At 41.9% G+C, this 21,369-nt stretch overlaps 1 protein-coding gene and 1 pseudogene across 1 annotated transcript; one reads left to right on the forward strand and one right to left on the reverse strand.

Moving 5' to 3' along the window:
• LOC120108376 (peptide deformylase 1A, chloroplastic-like) lies at positions 1–15,607 on the forward strand. The gene is made up of 4 exons (XM_039121962.1): positions 1–450; positions 1,346–1,435; positions 1,512–1,579; positions 15,034–15,607. The coding sequence occupies exons 1-4, from the start codon at positions 64–66 to the stop codon at positions 15,272–15,274; spliced, it is 786 nt and encodes a 261-aa protein (XP_038977890.1). The 5' UTR covers positions 1–63; the 3' UTR covers positions 15,275–15,607.
• A 1,045-nt stretch (positions 15,608–16,652) lies between these two features.
• Positions 16,653–20,608, reverse strand: LOC120108377 (annotated as a pseudogene).
• Positions 20,609–21,369: the final 761 nt, after the last annotated feature.

The raw sequence follows: 21,369 nt of genomic DNA on the forward strand, positions 1-21,369 counted from the left end.
CGACTCCCCTAGCCCATCGTTCCCCTCCTTCGCCTGCCTCCTCTCGCCGGCCAGCGGGCGGCCATGGAAACCATCCACCGCCTCCTCCCCATCTCCGCCGCCGATACCCTAATATTCCGTTGTCCCAGGACCCCTCGCTTCCCCCCACTCCCGCCCAAGAATCCCTCCGTGTTTCCGGCCGGATCCCCTGCTCTGGAGTTCAGACGCCGCTTCTCCAATGGCTTCAGAGTGTCCGCTGGATGGTTCTCGGTCTTCGGCACCAGGCAGAGGGCTGTTCTTCCGGAGATTGTGAAGGCCGGCGACCCCGTCCTCCACGAGCCCGCCGGCGAGGTCCCCGTCGAGGACATTGGGTCGGAAAGGATCCAGAGGATCATCGAAGACATGATTTCCGTCATGAGAAAGGCTCCCGGCGTCGGCCTTGCGGCTCCACAGATCGGTGTCCCCTTGAAGGTCTGATCAAAATCATATCTTTACTTGGTTCTTCTACCACACACGGCGTTTGCGAACTTGCTGCCGGTACGCTATCCCTTTGCTGGGGATTGAGTTGAACTGGGGCTTTGCTTGCTAAATAGTATGTATATGGGATTTTTCGGACCCAGCATGAATTTTTTAGGTTTCTTGGATTATAATGCAGGGATGCATGAATGTTGCTCCTCTACGACCGGACAATTAACTGTGACAGCAATCTAAATTCTAAAATAACTGGTCTCATGCACAATAGTTTGTTGCTCGATGATTTTAGGGGCTTTATGCGCTATTAGCCAAGTAAGCAGTCGTGTGACTTGATAGTATTTCTTCATGCCATTTGAAACCAAAGGAGGTGGCGTCTATTGTAGTCTTGTGGGGTGGCCATGGATTGAAATGCTCGTGCATAATGTTGTTCTTCTCAGGAAATGGTTGATGATGTGCCAAATAGCCTTGTTTTACTTAAACAGCAAACAGCATCCTGCTTTATTTTTCTAGATCTGTATATGCATGCATTTAAACCGACCATCATGGAAATACACGAATTCCCTAGCTGAATGTAAAGTAGAAAGATGCTGAAGATCAGTAAAACTTCTGATTCAGAAGAGTGGAATCTGTCATGGAATTGCATGCTTCTTATTTCTTAGTGCAAAACAGGGCAGGAGGTCCATTCATAAAGCTTTCACGATCCTTATTTTTGATTTTTGAGTAACTGTTATTATATCTCCTCCATTCATTTAGTACGCACGAGTACTAGAGGAAAACAAAGCCCTCTCTTTAAGGGTGTGTTGCCATGGTGCTAATAATTTAACCATCTGACTAGAGGTTAATTTTGTGGAATTCCAATCCTTCTAACATATCATCGCTCTTACTGTGGCAGATTATCATTCTGGAGGACACAAAGGAATACATTAGTTATGCTCCTAAGAATGAACTTGAAGCACAAGACCGCCACCCTTTTGATCTTCTGGTAATTTAATGTCAAAGGAAGAAAGTAATTGATCTGTCTTTCATATATGAATTATCAGTTACTTTCTCTGACACAGGTCATAGTGAATCCAAAGATGAAGAAGAGGAGCAACAAAACTGCACTTTTCTTTGAAGGATGCTTGAGGTAAAAAGGAATCTAACCCTTTAGGTATTTTTTGTGCTTTTTGAAACCCTAATTGCAGTTTCCTTTATAACATATTTTTTTGCAACTATCATTTGTAATCCATAAATATATTTGCTTTATGTTCCTTCAATTTTTTCCTCTAATTGTTCTTGACCAATCCTTTCGTCTTATATTGCCCTGATGACATATTTCCTTGCAAGTCTATAACAGCATACAGAGGTGGGCTTTGGCACAATGTAAAATTTGCGCCACTGTGAACTAGGTGTCACCGGTTTAAAACATGGAAATGATGCCTTATCTGGTCTTATCTGTCTCAAATAATATAGTAATCTTATGTATATGGTTGAAGGATTGATACGACCTTCTAGCTCTTTTGTTGGACTTGAAGCCCAACTCCAGCCAACTTCAAATAAGCTTTTGGGAATGCTGGAGGTTAGTGATCTTATTTTGAAATAATAGTGGCTGTTTTGTATAGTAAAGGGGGTTGTAACATGACTTTTTGGATATTGGTAGAAATTTGGCAGTTGGACTCACAGTAGATTTTCTCTATTTTTTGGATACTTTAAGCATCTCGCCCTTTTAGCACATAGACTTTTCGAGCAAGATCATGTTGTTTAGGGTTGTTTGGAACCTTACAGCTTAACCTGCTTGTAGGTTGAGCTGCAAGCACGGTCTAGCCCGCTTGCTTGGCTATTTGTGTCTGAGTAGCATGCTGCAGCTTGAGATAAGGACCAACAGCAACTTAGGGAAAAAAATACTATAGCTCGACCTATGGTCGAAACGAGCATGAGATGAGCTGTAGCATCTCGAACTTTCCCCAAAAGATGATTCCATGGTAAATCTTCCCATTTCTCTCTTGCTCCTCTCTCCCCTTGGCTCGTGCCCCTCCTTCAAGATATCCCACCACCACCACCCCACCAGCCCCTTCTGATCTTCTACACTGGTTAGCTCCCTCCAATCTTTCCATTGGTGAGCCCCCTGTGATTGTCCCCATCTCCTTCGAGGCCCCCTCACCACCATCACCATTTCCTAGTTCGTTGGTGGAGTGATTAGTGGCATGGCAAAGGAAGTCTAGGAAAGGGGAGGAGAGAGGAGGGATGGCAAAGAAGAGTAGGAGGCTATTTGCAATAACCCAGGACCTCACTTAAAAAGGTTAGCTAGAAGCTATTGTTTGATTTCTAGCTTGTATATATATCCAAAATCGACCCAGTGCATAACCGATTTGGAGCAAAACACACATTTGCATGAATCTTCACATACTCTTCTTGTTTAAACTCTGGCATCCTCGTCGGGCTACAGATACAAATCCAACCATAAATACCACAAATCTAATCATAGATACCAAGGTATGCCAAACTGGTACCGGAAGGCGTACCAGTCAGCTACCGAATTGGTTCGGTACCGGTTCAGACCGAACCGAACCAGTACCACTGGTTCGGCCTGATTTTTGATTCCACACTTTTTTTTTGAAATTCTCTCTTTTCGAACTTTTTCTATGAATATAAGTCTAATTTGATGTTCTTTTGTTGTTTTCTTGATATTTTTTTCATGTTTTCTGATATTTCTATGATCCCAGTTTAAGCTAGATGATGCATCTTATTGCTTTCAAATGATACAATTCATAAGATATCTTTAAAACAAGATACAATCAATTACATACTTTTAAAGTACTCTCAGATATCTAAAATCGGGTCGAGTGGTAATGCCTTTCGTAGATATTCGGATCATCAACATAATCAGGAGACACATCAACTCATCCCTCTAACCAAGCGGTATTGTAGTCTTGAATGCTCATCCCATAAGGAACGTGCCTCGGGTTATAAACACTCTCGGATCTCTCGCTGAAGCTCTAGTTCTGAGAGGTGTCTTCTAGCTGTGGAGGGACCATCCGAATATGGTGGCAGCAAAATTCGACCCTTGTGATGCTTTGAGCTGCGTAGAGTAGTAGCCACCGGAAGATGACTCGGATGCACCATATTTATATTCGTAACTGTATGGACCACAGCGCCCGCACTATCGGCCAAATAGGCCACAGCGCGTTTGCGCTATAGCAAAAAAATTTGAGACCGGTGCCAACCGACCGGTTCGCACGGATTCCTAGCCATACTGGACGGAACCGTCTGGTTCCTAGCCATACAGGACGGAACCGTTGTTGGAATCCCTCGCACGTCGCAGAAAATTTCAGAAAAATTCTGCGCGTAGCGGAAGACATGCGCGAGATCCCGTTCATCTCATGATCATATTTTAAAACCGATGTTCGTAGATAGATTAGGATTAAATACTTTTACATAATATTAGGAAGATCAGATCTTCACCTTGTGCGGGTAGATGATCACCGCAAATCTGATGATCGTGGACTTGTTGAAGGTTCGCTTGAAGCCGCACACGCGTCCGGCCTCTACGGGTATCCACACGAGGCAGAGGACCAATCCAAACTCTCTAATCTCCCCGGGGTGCTAGCTCCCTTGCAGAGATATGTTTTGATGGTTGAAATTCTCTCTTTTGAATCAACTCTTGATTGCCTTAGAGAGGAAGAAGAAGGATAGATCAAAAGGAAGAAGGCAAAACCCCTTTGCAGCCTTTTCCTTTTCCTTTTCTTTTGGAACCAAAAGAAGAGAGGGAGGAAGGGCTGCATGCCTCCTTCCTTTTCTTTGCTTGCTGGTGGCTGAAACCATCATGGGAGAGATGGGTTCACGGCACAAAAGGGAGGAGAAAAATCCCACGTCCTTCCAAAGGAGGGGATTGTCAAGCGGGCCCATGAGAGAAAAGATGGGTCACCTGCCACCTATCTTTCTTCTCCTCCTTTTTTTTTTTCTTGCAGCTCCAAGGAGGCTGAAGGGAGGGGGTTCACGGCTGGATCACCAAGATGGGAAGATGGTCCTTCACGGCTGAAAAGAGAGGGGGAGGAAAAATTAGGGTGCTGCCCCCTTTCTCTCTCTTATATATGGCATGTGGAGCTCCTAAAATTTAGGAGCTCCCATCCTTATCTCTAAGAAAAGAGGAGGGGCGTACGCCCCTCTTCTTTTCTTCACGTATTCAGCCAAGAGGGGCGTAGCCCCTCCCTCTTCTCCCTATTTCACGCACGCCCACTTAATCCAATTAAGTGGGGTGTGGGGCCATGTACAAGGTGGGTCTAATCCTCTTCCAAAGAGGATTGAGTGCGCCCATTTTCTTTTTCCTTCAAATCCTAATCTAATTAGGATTCAATTGAACCATGACTCAATTGAACTCTTCAATCCTAATCCAATTAGGAGTCTTTTAATTAATTAGATTAAAATTAATTAGGACTTAAGAAATCCTAATCTAATTAGGACTTATTAAATTTCAGTCCTAATTCAATTAGGACTTTAGAAATCCTACTTCAAGTAGGACTTTAATTTAATTTGAAATCCTAATCCAATTAGGACTTTAAGAATCCTAATCCAAGTAGAACTCCTAATTAAGTCCAATTAATTAAATCCAATTAATTAAATTAAATTGCAATCCAATTGCAATTATTCCTTCTTCAACTCACTAACTCTTAGCGGGTTAACCAATTATCAATCAAATTGATTATTTGTGATTCCTAATCACAATTCAACCATCGGATCGGTCAATACCTCTAATGTGTGTGACCCCATAGGTTCTATTCTGTCTGGTAGTGAGATATATTGCGATCTCTATCACAATATCATTGAAAACTCCTTTCAATGGGTTGGAACAATTCCAACTCAACTCACCAGGGACCATCGATCATCAAGATAGTCCCTGTGAGTCTCACCATCCACCAGTGACACCTAGCAGCATGTAGTGGCAACCCAGCAGAATGGAATGATGAACCTCTAGGTGCAGTTATCATATGATACGGTCCTTCTATCGTGGATCCCTACAGGACGGAGGTCATGGATAACTCGTCAAACCCCATCGTCTGTCATATGTCAAGATTTATTCGACTTAAGTTCGAGAATGGAAAACTCCTTTTCCACTGTACATACTACCCCGGCCGAGGATTTACGAACTCAGTCTCATAAATCATATAGGATCTCTCTTAACCTATCAAGATCGATAGATTCCATCTAGATGCACCCCTACTCCTACAATGAACCTACTGCAGCCAATCTGCACCACAAGAACCCAATTGGCTAGGGCTCATGTTTATGTGCTCGTCAAACTACAGCAACCTCACTGTGAATAGCCGAGGCATCGCAGGTCAAAGGACCAGTCATACAACTGCAGCATCAAGTAAGTCACTGACGAGTGGATAGACATCCAAGTGACTACTTGCTATGGTCACGCTCAGTACCCTTGTTCTCTAACAAGCACTTGCACAATTGCTCCAGTGTCGCCACACTGTGGACTCAAGACTCGTCCATCAAAGAAAGCGATATGTGCACTAATCTCAGCGGATCGATCACCGTCCTCGTGATGATCCATCGATCAAGAGCAATTCAGAAATTAATCACCAATGACACATGCCTCAAATTCTCAACTCTTGAGAATATGCGTCATCATCTTATTAATTTCTTGGACGATTCATGGACACATAAGAACATGAATGAAAAGAATGCCCATTCTAATAAATTCATTATTAGGTCAAGTACAAATTTATATCCCAGAATAAAATAATGCGTCAGCCAAATTGGCTTCTAGGGCATACTTCTAACAATCTCCCACTTGCACTAAAGCCAATCAGCTATAAACCTAAACCCCATCTTCTCAAGATGCGCTTCAGTTTTCTGCTGACTTATCTGCTTAGTGAATGGGTCCACCACATTTTCTGTGGAGTCTACTCTCTGATACTTTACTTATTTCTTTTCAAGGTAGTCGCTTATTAGGTTAAACCACCGCTCTATGTGCTTCGGCTTCTGGTGAGACCTTGGCTCTTTAGCTAGTGCTATGGTGCCTTTGTTATCGCAGTAGAGTGTTATGGCATCTGATGACATTACACCTAACTCAGCAATGAACTTATTAAACCAGAAGGTTTCCACTGCACCCTTAGATATGGCTAAACATTCAGCTTCTAAGGTAGAATCTACAATAATCGGTTGTTTGGAACTCTTCCAATTTACTGAACCATCATTGCATATAATCTGATGTAGACTTTCTATCATCAATATGTGTGCATCCTTCTACCTTCAACTCTGATCTTCTTCCAAAGACCAAGAACATGTCCGTAGTTCTTCTCAAGTATTTAAGACTGTTCTTCACAGCTATCCAGTGCTTCTTGCCTGGATTTGACTGATATATGCTCGTGACACTCACAGCATGTACTATATCAAGTCATGTACATAGCATGGTATACATGAGGCCCCTATAGCCGAAGTATAAGGGATCTTGCTCATCCACTGAATCTCTTCAGATGTGTTGGGGCACATCTTCTTGAAGAGATTTATCCCATGCCTAAGGGGTAATAATCCTCTTTTAGAGGTTTCCATGCCGAACCTCTTCAACACTCCCTCTATGTAATATTCTGTGATAGGACAAGCATCCTCTTAGATCTATCTCTATAGACCTTAATTCCCAAAATATAGGATGCTTTTCCAAAGTCTATCATGGAGAATTCCTTAGACAACCAAACCTTGACTTAGGATATCATCCACGTACAATACGAGGAATGCAATAGTCCTCCCACTAACCTTCTTATAAATACATGGTTCCTCCTCGTTCTTGAAGAAATCAAACGATTTGATTATATCGTTGAAACGAGTGTTCCAACTCCGAGATACTTGTTTTTGTCCATAGATGGACCTTTGCAGCTTACAGACCTTGTGATCACCATCACAATATCATGATATGCTACAACAACAAGCAATATTCGAATGGACTTCAGTATGGCTACAGGTGAAAAAGTATCCTGATAATCAGTGCCTTCGCACTGACTATAACCTTTCGCCATTAGCCTTGCCTTATAGGTATCTACCTAGCCATCCGAACTTAATTTTCTCTTGTAGATCCATTTACACCCAATAGGTACTGTACCTTCCGGTGAATCTACTAAGGTCCAGACTTGGTTGGAATGCATGGAGTCTATCTCTAACTTCATGGCTTCCAGCCATCTCTCGGAATCGATGTCTAACATCGCCTCGTTGTAGGTATTGGGATCCTTACCTTGATCCCTATCTCCCATGAGGAACACTTCCTCTACATCCTCTGTAAGTATACCTAAGTACCTTTCAGGAGGATGGAAGATCCTACTAAATCTACGAGGTGGAGGAGGTACAACATGTACTGGCTCGATATGAATAGGTTCTATAGGCACAATGGCTCGTTGCTCTTTAGAGACTTTCTCTTCGAGCTCAATTTTTCTCCTACTGCCTCTATCAAGGATAAACTATTTTCCATGAAGATAGCATGTCGGCTCACAAACACTTTGTGATTCTCTGGGACGTAAAATTGTATCTAAATAACTCTTTAGGATATTCTATAAAACGAGCACTAATTGTCCTATCCTCTAACTTGTCCGCCTGTTGTCATTTGACTTGGGCCGGACATCCCCAAATCTTGAAATAACCAAGACTCAGCTTCTTACCATGTCATATCTCATATAGTGTGGTGGGAACAGACTTAGAGGAAACACTATTCAATATGTAAATAGCTGAAAATAGGGCATCTCTCTAAAGAAACAAGGGTTGATCAGTGAAGCTCATCATGGACCTGACAATATCCAATAGGATCTGATTCCTCCTCTCCGACACTCCGTTAAGCTGAGGTGTACCAGGAGGGATCCATTATGAAACTATACCATTCTCCTTGAGATAATCACGGAACTCTCCACTAAGGTATTCACCTCCTCGATCTGATCGAAGAACCTTAATGAGTTTTTCTGTTTGTTTTTCTACTTCATATCTGAACTCTTTGAACCTTTCAAAAATTTCAGATTTGTGTCTCATACACATATCCATACCGTGAGTAATAATCGATAAATGAAGTAAAAATTACAACCCCTAGCCTGTACATCGAATGGGCCACACAGATAAGTGTGTACTAGGGTAAGTATCGCAGTGGACCTCTCCCATGTACTAAAAAGGATAATTTGGTCATCTTTCCTTGAAGGCAGAATTCACAAATCGGATATGACTCGAAAGTCAATGAGCTCAGAAGCCCATATTTCTTCAATTTGTTTATTCTGTCTTCTCCTATATGACCAAGCCTGAGGTGCCACAAATACTTTAGATTTATCTCATCTCTAGATCCTTTTGGATCCTATGGTACTCACTGTTTGCTTAGATACATTCACAGGTACATCCAAATGTAAGTGATAGAGACGGTCAATCATAAAACCATATGCATCCAATTTATTTCTCAAACAAATTGAACAATAGTCTTATAAAAATCTTTCTGTGCTAAACAAGATACAGAAATCAAATTTCTGTTTGCAACAGGTAACAGTCCCTAAGTATCCTTTTAATAATGAGCATATCTGGCATACCTTCTGAAGGTCTGTCACCCTTCTTACTCTTTATGCTTTCCATGTATGTAGGACAGTTCCTCTTCCAATGTCCGTCTTATGATGCAATGGAAACACTTTTCCTTGCAATCGGCCTTTTTTTCTTGGAACTTCCTTACTTGGCCTTTTCTCGGTCTTCTGCCTTTTCACAGGTTTCTTCTTCTTCCAAGTAGACTCTCTCTTGGAAGTAGAAACCAACTCGACAGCGAGAACGATGCCCCTTGAACTCTTCAAGGTCCCTAAGGTAGTTACCAATTTTATTTAACAATTCTATTTTGGTGCATACAATCTTGTTCATATGGTAATTTACTATAAACTGTTCATATGAAGCTAGAAGGGATTGCGGGATCAAATTCATTTGCAATTCCTTGTGCATGGTCATGCCGAGCTTCTCAAGCTCCTCTAAGTCCTTTATCATGGTCAAACCATGATCATGGACAGACTACCCATCACGCATCTTAGCCTTGAAGAGCCTCTTGGACACTTCAAAACATGCTGCGTGACTCTGTTCACCATACAACTCTTGTAAGTGATATAATATGTCCCTGGCAATCTTCATGTTCTCATGCTGGCATTAAAATTAATTGGACATGGATGCCTTTGTGCAGCACCTAACTTTATTGTCATTGTTCGTCCACTTAGCATGCGTCTTATGCTGACAAGTAATCGGACGGATTGGTAACACAGGGATTCCATGGTCTAGCATATACCCTAATTTCTCACAATTCAAAACTATTTTGAAATTTGCTGAGCTAGTTTTTATAATTGGGTTTGGTCAAACAGTTGTTCTATAGGATATGAGTTAAGAGTCTAGAAGCTGACTTTATAATCCTCAGAGAGTAAAGATTCTAGTTAGAATTTTGTACTTGAACTTTATTTGTTTTAGGGCCTTTTAAAACAAATATACCTCCCACTATTTTCTCGAATCTCTCACACTCCTCTAGTAGAGAAACGGAAACCTTGCGACTCTAGGTTTCAAGTGGGGTGCTACGGTCCCACCAATTTACATACCACCTCACCTAACAGTTATTGGTGACAAATAAATGATGAGTGTACAACTCTTGTACAATGCTTCTCAAGCAAGTTGTAGCGCTATCCGGTCTCTAAGTAATGAAGACCTCACCTAACAGTTATTGGCCCCATTCCTTAGTTAAGTCGGACCCACCGTATAACCGCAGAAGCAAAGCCGTCATTGGGTCCCTCACCTAACAGTTATTGGGCCCAACCCCATCTTTACCCCTACAACATCTCATGCCTAATAGAGAGGTCCAGTCCCCCGATGCAACTTGCCCACTGTATCCAGCCGAGACAAATCAACGCCGGAAAGACCTTAGCAGCTCTACTACGGTGGAAGACCTATGGACTTAATATTTTTCGAGGAGATTTAATTTAGGTCTCTTTTATTTAATTATCTACATCTCATGCAAATAATTATCTAACCGCTATGCATAAACATAGACATAAACATCCAGGCATAATAACAAAAATTAAACTGGTGATGATCATGGATCCAGGATGGGGTCATAGTACAAGCACATGCACGTCAATTGGTTAGATCGTCTTCAACTCTTGACTCGATCTTAAGCACCCTTGGTCCAATTGCGATCAACTCCTTGATCCATCTCCAATCAACCCTTGATCTCGATCCGCGCAAATCGTGCTTGTAGAGGCATGCACCGATCAACCATTGACATGCAAACACATCACAGATTACATCCCAGATAACTTTAAAAATAAATAAAATTAAATAATAGTTACAACCCTTTTTCATGAGACACGCAGGTCTCTAATACGTCAATATAAGATGCACGCAGGCATCTGAAAATCTGATTTACATGCATCACATAACATCACAGAACATCTCAGACATTGCAGAACATTTCAGCACAATTAAAGGGTCCATCCATGATCATCACCATACGCATCTCATGCATTAAATAAAATTTACAGATCTGAATATTTAACAGATTATGTCATCTTATGAGTTGCTGATCATGCAAGATATGATTCTAAATATTTTTAATCTCATTAACAAATCAATAGAATCATTAATCTAATCGCATAGAAAATCAGCATGCAGAAAAATCAGCAAGCTGAAAATTCTGCATGCAGAAAAATTCAGCAAGCATAATCTTTAAATTTTCAGATCTATTATGCCTTAATCATTTAATCCTAATCTTAATCTACGCAACCATGGCTCTGATACCACTGTTGGAATCCCTCGCACGTCGCAGAAAATTTCAGAAAAATTCTGCGCGTAGCGGAAGACATGCGCGAGATCCCGTTCATCTCATGATCATATTTTAAAACCGATGTTCGTAGATAGATTAGGATTAAATACTTTTACATAATATTAGGAAGATCAGATCTTCACCTTGTGCGGGTAGATGATCACCGCAAATCTGATGATCGTGGACTTGTTGAAGGTTCGCTTGAAGCCGCACACGCGTCCGGCCTCTACGGGTATCCACACGAGGCAGAGGACCAATCCAAACTCTCTAATCTCCCCGGGGTGCTAGCTCCCTTGCAGAGATATGTTTTGATGGTTGAAATTCTCTCTTTTGAATCAACTCTTGATTGCCTTAGAGAGGAGGAAGAAGGATAGATCAAAAGGAAGAAGGCAAAACCCCTTTGCAGCCTTTTCCTTTTCCTTTTCTTTTGGAACCAAAAGAAGAGAGGGAGGAAGGGCTGCATGCCTCCTTCCTTTTCTTTGCTTGCTGGTGGCTGAAACCATCATGGGAGAGATGGGTTCACGGCACAAAAGGGAGGAGAAAAATCCCACGTCCTTCCAAAGGAGGGGATTGTCAAGCGGGCCCATGAGAGAAAAGATGGGTCACCTGCCACCTATCTTTCTTCTCCTCCTTTTTTTTTTTCTTGCAGCTCCAAGGAGGCTGAAGGGAGGGGGTTCACGGCTGGATCACCAAGATGGGAAGATGGTCCTTCACGGCTGAAAAGAGAGGGGGAGGAAAAATTAGGGTGCTGCCCCCTTTCTCTCTCTTATATATGGCATGTGGAGCTCCTAAAATTTAGGAGCTCCCATCCTTATCTCTAAGAAAAGAGGAGGGGCGTACGCCCCTCTTCTTTTCTTCACGTATTCAGCCAAGAGGGGCGTAGCCCCTCCCTCTTCTCCCTATTTCACGCACGCCCACTTAATCCAATTAAGTGGGGTGTGGGGCCATGTACAAGGTGGGTCTAATCCTCTTCCAAAGAGGATTGAGTGCGCCCATTTTCTTTTTCCTTCAAATCCTAATCTAATTAGGATTCAATTGAACCATGACTCAATTGAACTCTTCAATCCTAATCCAATTAGGAGTCTTTTAATTAATTAGATTAAAATTAATTAGGACTTAAGAAATCCTAATCTAATTAGGACTTATTAAATTTCAGTCCTAATTCAATTAGGACTTTAGAAATCCTACTTCAAGTAGGACTTTAATTTAATTTGAAATCCTAATGCAATTAGGACTTTAAGAATCCTAATCCAAGTAGAACTCCTAATTAAGTCCAATTAATTAAATCCAATTAATTAAATTAAATTGCAATCCAATTGCAATTATTCCTTCTTCAACTCACTAACTCTTAGCGGGTTAACCAATTATCAATCAAATTGATTATTTGTGATTCCTAATCACAATTCAACCATCGGATCGGTCAATACCTCTAATGTGTGTGACCCCATAGGTTCTATTCTGTCTGGTAGTGAGATATATTGCGATCTCTATCACAATATCATTGAAAACTCCTTTCAATGGGTTGGAACAATTCCAACTCAACTCACCAGGGACCATCGATCATCAAGATAGTCCCTGTGAGTCTCACCATCCACCAGTGACACCTAGCAGCATGTAGTGGCAACCCAGCAGAATGGAATGATGAACCTCTAGGTGCAGTTATCATATGATACGGTCCTTCTATCGTGGATCCCTACAGGACGGAGGTCATGGATAACTCGTCAAACCCCATCGTCTGTCATATGTCAAGATTTATTCGACTTAAGTTCGAGAATGGAAAACTCCTTTTCCACTGTACATACTACCCCGGCCGAGGATTTACGAACTCAGTCTCATAAATCACATAGGATCTCTCTTAACCTATCAAGATCGATAGATTCCATCTAGATGCACCCCTACTCCTACAATGAACCTACTGCAGCCAATCTGCACCACAAGAACCCAATTGGCTAGGGCTCATGTTTATGTGCTCGTCAAACTACAGCAACCTCACTGTGAATAGCCGAGGCATCGCAGGTCAAAGGACCAGTCATACAACTGCAGCATCAAGTAAGTCACTGACGAGTGGATAGACATCCAAGTGACTACTTGCTATGGTCACGCTCAGTACCCTTGTTCTCTAACAAGCACTTGCACAATTGCTCCAGTGTCGCCACACTGTGGACTCAAGACTCGTCCATCAAAGAAAGCGATATGTGCACTAATCTCAGCGGATCGATCACCGTCCTCGTGATGATCCATCGATCAAGAGCAATTCAGAAATTAATCACCAATGACACATGCCTCAAATTCTCAACTCTTGAGAATATGCGTCATCATCTTATTAATTTCTTGGACGATTCATGGACACATAAGAACATGAATGAAAAGAATGCCCATTCTAATAAATTCATTATTAGGTCAAGTACAAATTTATATCCCAGAATAAAATAATGCGTCAGCCAAATTGGCTTCTAGGGCATACTTCTAACAACCGTCTGGTTCCTAGCCATACGGGACGGAACCGTCCGGTTCGGTCCGATATGCAACTAGTACCGGCCGGTTTAGACCAGTTCTAGCCCGGTACCGCTTCGGACCGGAACTATTTTTTAAGGCCGAACCGGACTGGTCAGAGACCGGACCGGTTCGGTACGGACTAAACCGGCTGGTACGGACCAGTTCAACATTCCTTGATAGATACCATGATTGGCCTATGTTCAATCCCAAAAGAGCTTGTGTTGTAGTGTTCCTTCGTCCACATGAGTCATAGACTGGATCTGCTCTGATACGATTTGCAACAACTTAGGATCTACTTTGTATACAAACCTAAGATCTACTTATTACGTAACCGATGTTGAACTAAACACACACCTGCATGGATCCTCATACAATCGATGTGGGCAACAACTACGTTGCAAGCATTGAGAAAGACAATGTCGGAGTCGAGGTGGGCGGTGAGGATTGCACGGTCAGAGCTAGAGAGGGAGGGGTCAGAGATGAAGGCAGCGGCATTAGTGAGGTTGAGAGTTAAGGAATGCACCACCCTCAACATTGCTCATAACCTCAAGCTACAAGACCTCCTCCTTGACGAGGTCGGTGACCTCAAGGCCTCTGACTTTGTCCTCTCTGCACTCCCTGACCAGAATCATGTTGACATGCTTGTCCGCACCCTCTGCAGCATGCTGGCTCCAGTCCTTATTCTATCTTATCCTCCTCCCTCTCTCCCCTTCACCCTTTCCTTTTATTTCTAAACAAGAGTAATGAAGCTACTGAGGGTAGACTATATGCAGCTCAAGTTGCATTGTAGCTTGAGCCACACTGCACCCCCACCTATAGGGCTCCAAACAGCCTCTTAGGTTAAGTAGGGGTGCTTCAGAACAATGCAAACAACAGAGCAGGGCATGCTCTCTTGGTTTTGTTACCAAAGAGGAATCCCCTTAACATAAGGACTTCCATGGTGAATTGGGGTTTGTCCTAATGGTCATGCCCCTCTATCTAGCATTAGTGATTCTGGATTCGAATCTTGGATGGTTCATGTCCAAATTTTTGGGTCTGAATAATTAAATTGTGGGGCGGGGCTTCATCCCTTTCTCTCAAAAATGTACTGATTTCTGTGAATGTCCTGTATGGTCCTTGTTCGCATTCGTGTCAAATAGTTCGACTAGAGATTTAATTTTCCTACGAGAGTATCAACTAGGTATAGATAAATAGTCTTTGATGCCAATCTGTTGTATTATTTTTTCTACTTACTGTAACTGCAACCACAAGGTAGGTTAGCTGCATTGAACAGTATATCTTATTTAATTCTCTTCTCTCAGTGTTGATGGATTTAGAGCAGTGGTTGAGCGCTACCTTGAGGTTGAAGTAACAGGTTTGGGCCGTGACGGGCGCCCCATCAGGGTAGATGCTACTGGCTGGCAAGCACGCATATTACAACATGAATGTGATCACCTGGATGGCATGCTTTATGTCGACAAGATGGTGCCAAGAACATTCAGGGCTGTTGAGAATTTAGATTTGCCGCTACCCGTAGGATGCCCACAGCTTGGTGTACGCTAGTTGAAATCTTTATACGGCAAGAAAGTTAATTTTGACCAACAAGAGCTGTCAGTGCTCTCGGGCACGTTCTGCGGACATTATTTCTAATAGTTGATGTTCTGCTAAGAAAATGTATGTGGTGAAAACGCACCAGAGGGCTTATGGAGTGGGTTATAAGTTTTATTTTTTTCCAATTTTATTTTGGGAGATTTCTTTGTCACCTGTTCATGACATGCCAATGCAGGCAGTTTTGCCGATCGAGCTTATTCTCTGTTCATCAGCATGCAATTAAATGAAATCGACCACACGAAGCTATCTGCTTCCAAATGCTTTCTGTGGATCCTTTGTTTTGTATATCTTGTTTCAGATTCTGATTGTTTCAGATTCTGATGTATGGAACTGCAACGTGCAAGGAATAGACGATGAACGATTGACAGGGAGCTCTGGCAATTGCTGTATTTGGAACCTCATGCTGTAATCAAGTTTGTTCTTTTATTTTATTGGGTCAAAAGTCGCAAGAGGTTTCTGTTCTTAATGAACATATGACATTGTGGATGTGATTATGAAGGCCTTCACGTAATTCCCTTCTTTGAGCCATATTACATCGTGGAACATATTACATATTTCTTTTCTTTGATTTGTACTTTTTCTCAGGCTAGATAGCTACCGGATGACAGACTTCTAGCACCTTGTTTTAAAGCTTTGATGAATTCGGATGTGCTGAAATTTTATGGTAAGCTATCCCAGGGACATGTCCTATTTTTCTTGTAAAAGGACCGGACATTCCTGCACGGTTGGTCCTCCAGGGACCTGCCTTTTTTTATTATTATTTTTTGAAGTAAACCCTTTTCCTTATAACTAAAAGTTGAAGCAAGTTCTGATGCTTGCTTGTTGGTCAAGGTGAAAAATATCGCATGAGAGCATATATTTATTGGTGATTTCTATCTTAAACATCTCAATATCTATCATATAGTACGCATAAACCCCAGACTGAGGCCCCAAGTACGCCAAGCCCTGCCTAATTACGACGTTAATTATGTTGCCAGGTGTGGCTGCGAGGCTCCTCTACTGGCGCTTCTCTGCTAAATACGTTTGCGCTGCTGCTGCTTCGCCTTAGAGTAGTGCAACTAGCGCTAGTGGGAGGGCACGATTAACTCTGGAATCAGAACTTTCTTCGTTAAAAGGGAGGGCGGGGGAAATGTACCACAAAGAAGAAGAAGAAGAGTAGGGGGAATCACAACCATCCATGAATACAGGACAACTATAGGAAGGAGAGAGAAGAAGGAAGAAGAAGAGAAGAGGAGGGAAAAGAAGAAAAACCAGACTTCTCATCTGACTCTGGCCATAGCTTCGCACCAGAATTTCAGAGAAAAGAGGCTATTTTCATTCAATTATTCAATAACTCTAAACAAGTGCATAGATCCATATATATAAGGCCAAGAAATAACAAAAAGACCCCCCAAAAAAAATCCCATAAAGGCTCTCAAATGATAATATGCAAACAAGCCCAATCAACATAAAATAAAACAAAATAAAATAACATAAAATCAATTCAGCTACAACGAAAATGGCTAGATCATCCTCCTGCAACGATCGTGGCTCCGCGTAACAGACGGTCTGATACTGGTGTCCCCACCAATGCGTGCCTTGTACACATAAGGTACAAGTAAAGCAAGGACATCAACTACAATTCTATGAGTCGAGCTTCCTTGTACTTGAAGTAACACATGGATTGATAACATGGTTCGCGTGCTGGTCAGATCTTGACAGACAAGAGGGTGGATACACCGAATCAGAGGCGAAGCCTGATGCCTTCCAGCAATACGAGGTAGCATTCCCCCCAGACTCCAAGGACAAATGAATGTCTTTCAGAAATATTTTCGCGCATGGAAATGTGTCGCTGCAAGGCAAACTTAATCGCATGCTCTGTTGCTGAACTTCCCTTTATGTCAATGAAAGAAATCTCATCCACCTTCACAGCTGATGTCTGCAATTGCATGGCCAACAAAAAAGATTGATTTTCTTTGGAGCTAAGATGAGCAGATAGAATGGATGCATATCCATACCCATACCTGGTTTTTACATGGGTGGGACGAGTCGCAGTAGTACTGGTCAATGATTATTGGGTTTGAGACGTTCTTCATCAAAATGTTCTGGAAAATTATTTTGCGCGGGCACAGCCACTGCTCCCTGACACAGTTGTGGTTTCATACAGCAAAACCAAATGAGACCCCATGATACGTATATGTTTATATGCGGGTCTAGGACCAGAGAGTTACCTGCCATGTCTTGATCCTTACTCCATTTTCAGTGTTGGTAATCAGGCATCCATCCACTAGAATATTGTCCACTCGAGCATATGTCATTGATTTGCCCAAGCTTCCAATACTAATAGGGAAAGAGCAGGACAGATCTCATTGTTATTACAATATTTCTCCCATTTGACCAATTAAGAGTTTTTGAGTGTTATTACCTTATTCCATGACCAGGTCCGCAGACGATGTTTTTGACTAGGATATCAGAAGAATTGCTGACTATAGATATGCAGTCATCTCCTGAAAGGACACAACATAAACATTGAACAAGCGCAGCATGTAAAATAAAAGGGATAGATGAAAGACATGAAAATAAGTCAGTGAGGCAAGGGACAGTAAAGCTCCAACTGGAAGGAAAACACAATGTTCAAGGTAGCTTTTGTATTAGTCAACTTACATGTAGTCAATTGTTAGCTGTGCTTAGTACCGAACTGGCTTAACTTTGAATACTAACTCTATTTTTGATTTAGTAGGACAACCTAGTCTGTTCTTTGTAATTCGGTCATACGACAGATTTTTTTTTGGTAAAAACGTTGCTTTCATACTTGCTCGCTCATTCAGAAGTCAGTTGAGCTTTCAGGTTTCGTTTATCTTAATTCAGTGCCCAGACCTGAGTTGTAAAAATTCAATTAGCTAAGCACGGTTTTTGAGTACCTAACCAAAGTATATAGCCTTCGATGTGCATTTGCTAAGGATATTGCCAGAAAATTGCTATTGAACAACTATGTTTTGGACAGCAATAGACCATCTTCAAGAGAGGAATATATAAGTCATATATAGTAGCCGGCACTGTATATAATTGGTAAGACGATACGAGAACTACTTTAAGCATAATTAGAGCTTAGAATATAACAAGAAGACCTTTTCTTCTTAGTGTAGAAGTTTCTTAAATAATAAAGTGTTCGACTTGAATATGAGATACATGAATATGTGATGCGCGTTAATCAAGTGCTAAAAAAAGAATGACACATATATGTAACTCAAAGTAAGTAGGATACTTGTTTCTAGAAGAAACAAAACAATAAGCCGATCATTTGTACACGGTTCAAATGTGCAGAAAGTTTGATCCAATAGACAGGGAGACACATCGACTACTTAAAGTAAATCATTCACCTTATATTTAAATTTGTATTGTGATGATAGCACCTGAACACCATTTGAAAGAAACAGGAATGTGAAGTTGTGAAATACGCTAAAAATCATCTTGTGTTATTGGAAGGGACTTTCCCTGCCATTATTCTCAAAAAATATTGGAAGCTACTAAGAGACAATCATGACTCAAGCTTAGCTGAATAGGTAACTAGATGTCGTAGTGCTACAGACCTGTTCTAATTATACTATCTTCCACCACAACAGAGACTGATGCACTATATGAATTCCATCAGTGTTGGGGCTCTCAGCAGGTGCAACCACTCGCAAACGAGATGCTCGAACATGAGAACATGTGTTGAACGCCATATGCATCTGCTGACTATTCATCAGAGTCAGGTCCATGGACGGTAAGATGCTTGCTCCGATGAAAGTTACTGCCTGCATCAGAATTAGGCTATCCATTTTGATTACGGGCATACCAAGAAAGCACCAGAATTAGGCTATCTGTTTTGATATAGAAGGGGCACTAACCGTAGGGGCGTGTCGGCACGGCTGCAAATGACAAATTAAGACAACATCAGATTTTGTTATTTCAAGTGCGCACTCTCACGCACAGACATGCATGCACAGCATTCAACAGACATACATGCAGAAACATATTCCGGGTAATTAGAACATTACATTCGTTGCATTTCTCTTGCAAGACCGTGCCCACCATTCCTGTCCCATGCCATTGATAGTCCCTCCACCTCCTAACACCAGCTGTCTTACTCCATGGAAGTATAGCCATTTTTGAGGATCCAGCCCCTGCCAGATATCAGGATCTGATGGAGCAATGATAGTTCCTGAAACCTATTCACATGGCAGCTCTAGGATAATAAGCAGGAAAAGAGACAATATTACATTTCGGAAAGAGGGGAAATAGGAGATTTGTCGAGTGTGTCTTGTATAGCAAATGCCACTTTAAAAGTTTAGAAAGGCATACCAACAATGTCAGCTTTGCTTTACAAGGTCCAGCAAATTTGATTGGACTGACCAAATATACATTTTCTGCTGGAATTTGAAGGATGGATCTTAATGGTGATAAACAGGCAAACTCCCAAGCATCTTTAAAAGCCTGATAAAATAATATTCATCAGAACCTTCATTCGTTTAACGCACAATTAAAATTTCATAGCTCAGCAATTGTTATTTATATTCAGTATAGGGTATAGAAAGTTTCCTCTATCATTAGCTTGCTATGAACAATGTACCTGCAAATTAATGCACGGCGTGCACAAGAAAAAACTACATGAACATGAATCATAAAGGGCTAAGAGTATCAATGAAGCAAGCAAACTAAAGATGAGGGCTCCACACTGGAGCTGTCATCATCTGTAAATAAATCAGGCACACGACGTCTGCATGTCATTGCCGCCAACCTCCTTCTCAACACAAGGATATCTGGTTACGGTAAGACCTGTCCAAATTATCCGAAGTACATGGGTTCTGTTCGGTATGAACGTCATGACAGCGAGAAATTTAAGATGTCCCCGCTCGAGAACCATTTATTCAGGAGAATAAGAGCGAAAGATAAATAGAGAACGAGGATTTCTCCCGTTTTGGTCGTCTCTTTCTTGCTAATCTAATCGGTCCGCTGCTCTTCCAGCAGATTCTTGCGCAAAAAGACGTAGGCAGCTGGAGCAGCCTCCTATTACTAACGTGACTAGCATCAAAATATCCCATCATCATCATCCAATACCATGAGTCGCTGATTTTTCTCCATAATTAGTAGATAAGATGGGGCAAAACAAAAGAAAAAGGGAAAGGGGAATTGAGGGGGTACCTTGGTATCATCAGTACAGCCATCCCCTTTTGCTCCGAAATCATCCACGGACACGACCACGGCCGCCCCTGTACTGTTGCTGGACGAAGAGCGGGGGAGCTGCTGGATGATCAGAGGAGGGGACTTGAGAGATGAGACGAGGAGAGGAGCAATGGAGGAGGAGGAGGAGGAGGACCAAAAGGAAAAGCATCACAGCAATGGATCGAGATGATGTCCTCCTCCTCCCCCAAAATCATCGACCATCTCCATCATCATCTCCGACTCTTGCTCTCGCCTGCAGTTTTTTTTTTTTTCCGTTTTGTCCGATTTCGAGGCTGCTACCGCCCAACTGGGCGGAGGAGGCGCGGAGAGAGAGAGAGAGAAAGGGAGGGGGAGGAGAAAAAAACGTGCTGTCAGCTGCAAGTACAATGGTTGGGATTTGATTACGACGCTCCAGATTGGGGCTGCTCCGCTGCGCGCATCACCTCGCATCATCTTCCAAGACGCACCGCGTGTCCCTCCAATTTGCCAGGCTCGGCAGCGACGAGCGCCCTTCCTCGCAAGCGCGTGCCACCGGCAATCTTTGGCACCCCTTTCCTCTTCTCTTCCTTTCTTAAAATCTTTAGTTGGATTTTTAAACTTAGCATGCTAGCCGACACTATCTTAATAGTTGATGTCACGTGTCCATTGCATAGTAGCCTAAAAATATTAAAATATTCTTACCATCACTTATTTGGATGCACTCGCGTTCTACGGATCCATGGACCATGAAAAAAAAATATATTTGTTAAAAATTAAAATAAATTTTTAATAAAAAATTAAGCTTTTAAATAAAATAAAATTTTTTTTCATTTAAAAAAGCATTTAGCATATGTTTTTATTATTTTTTTTTTATTTTTTAATAA

This window comes from Phoenix dactylifera, unplaced genomic scaffold (assembly GCF_009389715.1).
Source record: "Phoenix dactylifera cultivar Barhee BC4 unplaced genomic scaffold, palm_55x_up_171113_PBpolish2nd_filt_p 001302F, whole genome shotgun sequence".
NCBI classification, from domain to species: domain Eukaryota; kingdom Viridiplantae; phylum Streptophyta; class Magnoliopsida; order Arecales; family Arecaceae; genus Phoenix; species Phoenix dactylifera.